Source organism: Ipomoea nil, unplaced genomic scaffold, assembly GCF_001879475.1.
Source record: "Ipomoea nil cultivar Tokyo-kokei standard unplaced genomic scaffold, Asagao_1.1 scaffold1719, whole genome shotgun sequence".
Classification (NCBI taxonomy): domain Eukaryota; kingdom Viridiplantae; phylum Streptophyta; class Magnoliopsida; order Solanales; family Convolvulaceae; genus Ipomoea; species Ipomoea nil.
In genome coordinates, this window is record NW_017618147.1 from 94,444 (window position 1) to 104,348 (window position 9,905).

At 30.9% G+C, this 9,905-nt stretch overlaps 1 protein-coding gene across 1 annotated transcript; it reads left to right on the plus strand.

Annotated features, from left to right (window-relative positions):
- Positions 1 to 1,208: 1,208 nt before the first annotated feature.
- Positions 1,209 to 2,186, plus strand: LOC109191672 (protein GLUTAMINE DUMPER 5). The gene has a single exon (XM_019342307.1). It carries the CDS (start codon positions 1,376 to 1,378, stop codon positions 1,817 to 1,819), a length of 444 nt encoding a protein of 147 aa, XP_019197852.1. The 5' UTR covers positions 1,209 to 1,375; the 3' UTR covers positions 1,820 to 2,186.
- Positions 2,187 to 9,905: the final 7,719 nt, after the last annotated feature.

A 9,905-nucleotide genomic window follows, 5' to 3' on the forward strand; every position in this document is an offset into this window, starting at 1 on the left:
ATTTCATTGATTATTAGTGATGAATTGGTTGACATCAACATGAGTTAATAATAACTGTACTTATCCAATACAAAAATGACACGTTCCGTAAGAGTGACTAAAAGAGAGTGATAATTGTAAGATTTTCTACCCTCTAACATGGTCCAATTTTCTTAGTTTCAAAATTTTCCAATATTTAGTAAATGTGGTTGAAAAATTTTAAAAATTCATACATTTCTATCAACTTTTAGCAATAAAAAAGTACGCAATTTTCCAGTAGTAATAATAGCACATTCAATTCCAATGAACCCACCAATTCCTACGGCAAATTATACCATGGACCAGGGTCTATCTTGTATATATTGTAGACCTTGGTCCAAAAATAACCTTAAGATATCTATAGATTATAGTTAACACATTATATATCTACAGTTGATAGTTTCTGTAATTGTACCTATAGTCTTTAGATATTGAGCTTTTACATTGTATATCGATATCGACTATGTTATTTAACTTTTGTAGGATAACAAAAATGGTCCGAAAGGAGTAACCCAATAGTTAGATCGAACATGATTCTCGTATCAAAAAATCACTAGTTCAATTCCTGTTGACACCCTCTCGATCAAATTCAGTGCATAGAATTTCACTAGTACAATTTACGAGTTGAGTTTACTCAGTTTTACTGTATAATCCATATATATCCTCATCGATAATCGATCTCCAGAGTGCGTTACACTGTATAATTTAGATGATGGTAGCTAGAAAATCATGGCAAACATTGACCCCACTGCATAATCCTTATTCTTGCATATATAGTGTATATCATCATACTTCACCTGGGAAAACAATATAAAAAGAATGATTACCATGGGGCAGAAATTGTCAAGCGCACATGATTTTGGTATCATCATATTCCTTTGCTAATCCAATGCTCATATCACTTGATTCCATTATTATGAGTTATAAATTTATTAAATGCACATAAAACATTGAGATTACCAAGTCAACTCTGCTAATCTGAGATTTCTCCTAATTAATTAGTTCTCTATCACCATGGTAGAAATTAAAGTTTATCTAAGTATGGTTATAAACAAATCAAAATAATATTTTACTTGAATATATAGTGCTTAATTAGCTCATTCATGCACCAAATTAAAATCAACCACAATACCCCACCTCCCTCTTTATCCCCTCTCTATAAATATACTACAGCCCCTCCTTTACCCTCTCAATCATATATCTCTCCTCTTCCGGTCTTCCGCCGCCGCCACCACCACCTCTCCTCCTCCCTCTGCCACCCTAATTTCCTAAACAATAGCTTTTATATACATAGAGCTATAATTAGCAGCACTGGATTATCATCACTTAAATTAGAAGCAAGCCAGGCCAATTCAAAATGACTAAAGTTGAGGGTTTCACGGCGGCCGCACCGGCATCACCGACGCCACGGTCGCCGTGGCACTCGCCGGTGCCGTATCTTTTCGGAGGCTTGGCTGCCATGTTGGGTCTCATTGCTTTTGCGCTTCTTGTCCTTGCGTGCTCCTACTGGCGCCTCTCCGGCTACCTGGAAAACAACGGCAACGACGACGACCGGGACCTCGAGGCCGGTGGTGACGGCAATGGCGACAACCCCGCGAAGGCGGCGGCGCCGGTGTTTGAAGAAAAGGTTTTGGTGATCATGGCTGGGCAGGGGAAGCCTACTTTTCTGGCTACGCCTGTGCCCAGTAGAGCATCCTCGTTCGGGAGTAATAGCAGCTGTTGTAGTAGTACGCAAAGCAGTGAAAGTAGTACCACTGAAAAATCTGAACATGAAGAGAATCTAGAGAAACATCATGTGTAAATGGCCGGGGAATATGGTGGGCCACTAGACAGCATTTAGGTCTCTTAATTTAATAGGACAATCCAGTAAAGTTGGTTGAGCTATTCAACTAACTTGGTCGACTATTAATTTTTAACTATAAAGTTTTGAATTTGATTTTTTTTTTTTTTTGTGAGAACGTCTATTAACTTTCTTGATTTGAACGGATCAGTCAATCAGATATGGGCCTATAAACATTTAGATTGTACTGTGATTGCTGGATAAAACACTATGACACCCTTTGACGTACATGTTCTAGTGTCTTAACTATATATAGTTGTTGATGTTTTCGTTGTAACTTTAATTCTAGGAAGTGATCTGATGATTTTGAAAATGGTTTGAATTTGACAAAAGAAAAAAAAAAGTGGGATTTGATGAGTTAACCAATTGTGGGGGGTGTTTGCAACAATTGCAAGTAGGACCATATATATATATATATATATATATATATATATATATATATATATATATATATATATATATATGCTTCTTCAATTGTATTTTTTTCTTCTTCTGAATGATGTAATTCCGGAAGTGTATATATGTTTTGGAGAATGAGAATGTGTGCGAATGTTTTTTGATCTTGACTTATATTGATTTTATTGTACATTATTTTAGCTTTTAAGTAAAATTAATATCTTTGATTTTGGAGAAATTCTTTAACTCCCTGAATGTGCATTTTGGATGAAGTCCGCATTGCGATACGAGTCGATAAAGGACTATAAATAAGTAAATTAGCTTAAGTTGTTCATAGTTAATCAACTTAAAACGAGAAGACTAATTTGCAGTGATTTGCATGCATGATGTTCCATTTGAAATATACCAATATTTGTATACTTGTTTAATAATATTTATTCGATCTATAAATGATAAAATCATTTGACAATTTGAATACTTGCGATACATCATATCACAAGAGAAAAGACAACATAAAGTTGAGTTCTTATATTCTCAAAACATCTACTCTAATATCATTCATATTTAGCAAGTGGGATGGGGAGTTTAGAATTATTGTCCCCTTGTCCAATGTTTTCTTTATTAATAACTACACATTTCATAATGGTATATTTTTATGACGAAAAATACTCACAATTATTACTTAAAAGTGTGTATCGAATAAATATCGCTTCTGTATAATAATTTATAAACACGAGTCTATGTACATTATTTATCTTTATGAATCTTTTATGCCACCTCTCATACCAAAATGGTATTGATATGAATCGAACAAAAATTATGTTCCACCCACTCAATCACTCTACAACTGCTAACAAAACAAAGCTTATGGACTTAATTCATTAACATTTTAATACTAATTTAAATGTTTAATTAAAATTAATCAATCATAATTGTTAGATGCAAGCAATAATGACAACAGTGATTATGTTGATCGAATAAATAATGATTTAACGTTAACAATTATATAATACATTTAAACCCCAAATTTAAGAGTTTTTTAATGTTCCTGCTCTATCGACTAGTGAATGAGATAAATCGTGAGATGTACCTCAACTGACCTATATTATACACGTACTAGTGCATCTGATCTTGTGATATCCACACTTATACTACTAGTAAAACAAGATTTATGGACTTATTTTGAATTGATAAATTAGTTAAAATGTGCCTACCAACAATTATACAAAGAGTAATCAGTGAAACAAACAAATTAAAGAATCAAAAGTTGATTAATGAGTGTAAAGTTTGAAACTCTATAATTATATAGAAAGGATGCTTTAATAAGGTAAGTGGTACACAGCAGCAAGCATTGTCTTGTTGAGTGGGTGCATATATATGCATTCTCTCTCTGCTTCATGACTCATCTCCCAAACTGGGGATTTGAGGGACCATTTTGGAATATTTTTCTTCTTTATTGTTACTAAAATTGACTTATCACAATAATGTAAACATGAGCCAGCTATACAGATCCAATCATACAATACTACATTAAATTAAAGAATATATCTACCTTGTTTTTCCTTTGTTTTTTTTTTTTTTTTTTTTTTTTTTAACGTTATTCAGTATAGCGGGATAGATTCTATTCTTTGCTATTCATTAATTTAAACAAAATTAATCCTTAACTATTAAAATGATAGAAAAAAATTCACCGAGTCGTTAATTAGGGCTTCACCAGTGCCTGAAGGGCTATATTTTAATATATTTTTATAAATATGTATATAATTACTTTCAATTATTTCATTTATACTCGGAACGTAACAATCCTGTAACTATTAAAAAATTATAAAAGTTAATTACTAAAAGGTACAATGTATCTTTTTTTTTTTTTTTTTTTTTTTTATAATTCGGATTTTTTTGATTTTGTGGATATATCTTGGACCTCATGAACCAATCCTTAAGTTTATGAGAAGATAAAAATTGAATCAATTTAGTTATAAAAGTCAACATCAAAATGTACACTTCTATTTACAAGAACAATGTGACTATTTTGTTGACCTTCTAATAGTGGTAGTCTTGTACAATAGTTTTATTATATATATATATATATATATATATATATATATATATATATATATATATATATGATACCCTGATTGCTTGTCAATACGATTCTGCAATCCACTAGGATTCCTACCTGTTGCCATCATCATCATCACCAATGATTCAATTCCCACCACCACACAATTTAATTTATTGTACTTTCAATTTACCATAATAAGATAGATAAATTGCACTGGGAAAATTTTCTACAATAAATTTAATCGAGATTATGTAATCAAAAATTAAGTTCATAATTTTTAAGTATAACAGTCATGTTCCATTCACTCGACCATCCTGTTAGACATGCATGTAAGATTGTTTTTGTATGTTGTTCTGATCATCTTATTGATTGATATGATGTTGTATTAATCTTAAATATAATCATGGTGGTATATATCCATTCATGCAGCTACTTGATGCATGGATTTCACTATTTCAGATAATGGGAATATATATCCTTAGTTTTTAAAGGATTAATGTATATCTCTCTCATACTAGATATGTTAAATTAGTATTTACTTTTTTTATTATTATTAATTTAATCTCATTTCATCCCAAAATGTCTAGGAATATTTTAGGAAATTAAACTTGTACTTTGGGTCCATGCATTATTGGATAATATATAATTTATTTTTTCCATTTAATTTGTACGTTATGATGAGTATCATTATATTTTTAATTCATTGAGTTCATAGCAAAGTGGAAGAGTAAGAAGCAGAGTGTTGCGTTTCATTCTAGTGCTGAATCTAAGTATAGAGCGATGGCCTATGTAGCCTGTGAGGTAACATGGATGTGTAATATTCTTAGAGAGATTGGTATAGAGGTGAAGAAACCAGTTCCTTTGTGGTGTGACAATAATCATGTGTTTCATGAGCGCACTAAGCATATTGAAGTGGATTGTCACTTCGTGCGAGATAAGGTTCAACAAGGGCTACTCTCTACCATTCATGTTCGAAGCGGTGATCAGTACAGTTAGCAGATTTGTTCACAAAAGGTCTTAGTAACGCTAGGGTTGAGTTTATTTGTAACAAGTTGGGCATGCTTGATGTTTATGCTCCAACTTGAGGGGAGTGTTAGAAAGATACGGAGGTAGTTAGAGCTTTCCACTCTGCCTAGTACGTATTTCTTTATTTGAATTTTGTGTTAGTCTTTCCCATCTCTGTATATAAATAGTTTTATGTACAGTAGCAGTATTACATTTGAATAAAAAAAAACAATACGCGACCATTTCAAAATGGTCGCGTAAAGTCCATGACTTTCCGCGAGCCTCGCATAGGCAACCATTGTACAATGGTAGCGTAATGTCTTTTACAATGGTTGCGTATGTGCAGTTATGTACGACAGAGCATCTGAGATGATGTAAATCATGATAATTCAACTGAACATGAACCACAGAGTCTAGACATTTGCTTACTGCGCACAAGGAGCCCCCCTCACTTTGAGAGGTTGCTCCCACACTGCCGCTGGTGAGACTCGATCCATGGTCATTCTTACTAACTTTCACCTCTATGACTAGTTGAGTTGCTCATGCGAGTTTTTTTTTTTTTTTTTTTTCTTATTATCCTACTTGCACTACATGTAAGCATTTGACTCTTTGAAGTTAAAATTTAAAGCTCTAATTTCATCTCTCTCCTATTTTCTTCCTCGATTCTTCATTCACGTATGCAAATATAGCTTCTCTATTTTGCACTTTTTCATTTTCTTTTTAGCGATTGTTTGCGGTATTTTTTTAATCAGAAAAATACTATCTACTTGTAATTTCTTAGGACATATTTTGTTTAGAAATAAGACCGAGTTGTGGATGTCATAATGAGGTTATTCCTCAAACTAACAATTTTGTGATTAGCTCGTTCTAATGCATGACCTCATTACTAATAGTCTAATATGTTGGATAGAGGTAGAGGCATGATTAATCAGAATTGAAATGTTCGAAGAATACATATTTTATTTAAAAATAAGATCAAGTTGTGGGTCTCGTGATGAGGTTGTTCCTCAACCGACAAATTATTTCGTGGATCTGAATCCGAGTCTAAAAATACATAATTTATATATTAAATGTATACAATTTAGATATTGAATGTTCACAATTTTTATATACTAAATGTGCACAATTTACATATTGAATGTTCATAGTTTACATACTGAATGTTCACAATTTGAATTATGAACATATTCAGTAGGTAAATTATGAACATTCAATATATAAATTGTATATTCCATGGTATAACTTTCCTCATCAAACCCATACGTTCGGACTCTCATTTTGGTTTCGTATTTGATACTAAAATCCTAACTAATTAAAGGTTTATTATGGGTAATAAACAGAAGGATTTTGATATTATAAATTTAAAAATTATTCAGAATCTTTTGATAACCGTTATTAAAAAAAAAAAAAGAATAACTCAAACCAAAATTTTAATGATATTATAAAATTTCAATTCTAACAAAGATTCTTACAAATCGTAAATTAAAAAAAAATTCTAAATAATTATGACTCGTAAAATAGAAAAACCAAACATAATTTATACCTCTTCACAATCTAATTCGGGAGCGGGATGAACTGACACCGCGGTTGTTGAAGCAATGTAAATCTTTTTGTTCCGAACCTTCATTTGTGTATATAACAAATACGTGCTTACACAGAACCCTAAACTAAAAATAATTATAAGAATAATGCTAACAATCCTATGATCATCATCTGACTTGATCAAGTTCCATGCCAAGGCAACTGCACTCTGGATGAAACACAAAGCAAGAGTTGCAAATATAACACAAAAACCGAGTACATAAAGTCTAGCTTCAGCCATACTTAAATTTCTTGCATCATCTCCTAGTGCATCACACCATCTTCCGACAACAAATCGTTGGGTTATTTGTTGAACACGTTGAATTTGAGAAGTTGGAGATAACTCTTTAATTTCCCTCTCAACTTTAATCGTAAAAAAAAATACTAATATACCATCCAATGGATACAAATAATAGGGGAGATACAAATAGATACAAATGTACCATAGTTTCTTTACGAACTAGCAACAAAATTAGGAAAAACATGAACATCAATGTATTTACAGTTGCAATATGGACAAGTACACCCAAAAAATGGTTAAATGTGGCGGGAGAATACTCATATTGAGATGCGAGGGGAAGAGGCGGAGGAGGACGAAGATGATCTGCCATTGCACATGTAATATCTGATCTCTAACTTAACTCAAAGGCATGCACCCAAATAATGATTTGATCAAATGCACAAAGGCTTTAAAAAGATAAGAAATAATACGGAGTATTATTATTTCTGATTTCTGATAAGTTTAGAAATCTAATATATTTACTTTTCTAATCATATACTGATTCTACCTAATATAACTTGAATTTGATTTTGGTTAGGAATCAAATATATTTACTTTCCATTAAATATATTTGTGTAGTAGCATTATTATATTCGGCATTCATTTATGATCCTTTTTTAATTTTTTTTATCGTACACATGAAAAATAAAGTGTACTAAAAAGTTTTTTTTTTTTTTTTTTTTTTTTTGTAACTGATTCAATCAAGAATTTGAAACCATGTATGAAAGGCATGCTACATCCACAAAAAACTTTTAAATTAGGTAATTAATTTTAAAATAAATATTTGTAACAATACAATTATGTTGTTATTATTATTATTATTATTATTATTATTATATTATTATTAGGGAAAATGTCACTTTTTCCCCCTAAGTTATATACTTATAGCACTTTTTCCCCCTCAATTATTTATGTAAGCACATTAGCCCTCTTAATTATTTTAAAAGTGGTGGTTTTTCCCCCTAATATATTAAATTGACATTTTTACCCTTAAAGTAAACATTTTATTTATTTTACTTCTCCAAAAAAATATTGCGTATATGTAGCGATTACCACGGTTCGGTTCGAACTGAACCAGACACTATAGCAATCAAATTAAAAGTTTTCAGTTATGATTCAGATCTAGAACCCAATATTTGGATTTCAATTTATTAAATTTAAGAATAGAAAAAACTGGATCATGAACCGTGAACCGGCGGTTCCGGATCTAGTTCGCGATTTTGAACCTTCTTTATTTTAAAATTTTACTTTTTATTTTAAAATAGTCTAAATTCAACAATAAATGTATTTTATTTTTTCAGTTCGGAACATGAACCGGCCATTCCGGTTCACGATTTTAATAAACTCTAAATATCGCGTTTTGATTATAAATTGTAATTGGAATATTTTGGTTTGGTTGCTATAGTATTTGTTTGGTTTGAACCAAATTATAGTAATAATTTGTTGGAGAATAAAAAAAATGAAATATTTATTTTAAATATTTATTTTAAGGGTAAATATGTCCATTTAACATTTCAGGTGGAAAAAGAGCCACTTAAATAATTCAGGGGGGAAAAAGTGCTATAAGTATATAACTTAGGGGGAAAAAGTGTCATTTTCCCTTATTATTATTATTATTATTATTATTATTATTATTATTATAACGTTCTCTCTCTCTCTCTCTCTCTCTCTCTCTCTCTATATATATATATATATATATATATATATATATATATATATATATATATATATATATATATATATATATATATAGAGTACGTTGTTTTCTTCCTACACTTAACAGTATTTCTAGTTTTAAATTTGTCAAAATTTTTCGTTACTACGATTTTAGAAATCTTATTTAACTAGGATTACTAATGAATTTTACTTCATATTTTTCATTTTCTCCTAATAATACTCGAGTCTCAAACTCCACACTTTAGTGGCAAAAAACTCAGAACACTGACATTACACAATTTTAAAATGATCTATCTAATTTCTAATCACTCAATCGTGAAGTTGAAGTGTGATTTGGGAGAAAGAAGTGAAATAGCAAAATAAATAAATAAATCTATTACTAGTTCTAGTCAACTAAAATTTATTAAAAATAACAATAAATTGTAACATAATCTTTAAACGAAATACCAAAAAATACCACTGACAACTCAAAAATTAGAAGTGGTAACACAATCTATCATATCAAACATAAAATAAATTTACTATTACCTTATAATTCAAAAGTAAAGTCACGAAAGGGTGAAACATAATTTTCGTACTAAAAAGTAACATGTTCAATTCTTGCCAATACCCTCTTGTTAAAACATGTTGTACAAGATCTTCACACCCTTAGATAGTGACTACAGGTTTTCCTTATATACTTTTTGTCGGGGGTGGTCCTTCTGTTATTGCATAATAAGGGAACGTAGTCATAGCAAGACTCACATTTTCATACAAAGTATTATTCAAGCTTAGGGATGATCCTACAATTCAAAAAGGTTGTTTTATAAAGAGCCAACATTGAAGTGATATGCAAAGTACAGTATTGCCTCTCAACCCTTGGGTGCATACTGACTAACAATCAAATTAGTACTACTCACGTCATGTACACACTTCTTGTCAATATTTATTCAAATACGCAATCTTCTTTAGGCCTTTGAATTCAAGAAATCTGCATTAGCAATAGGATTCAACTCATTGACTTGGTGAAAAAAAAAAAAAAAAAAAAAACAGAGAGATATAGGAAG

Bases quoted from the DNA above. Each gene is read 5' to 3' on its own strand.
- LOC109191672 (XM_019342307.1), top strand. From the start codon at position 1,376: ATGACTAAAGTTGAGGGTTTCACGGCGGCCGCACCGGCATCACCGACG.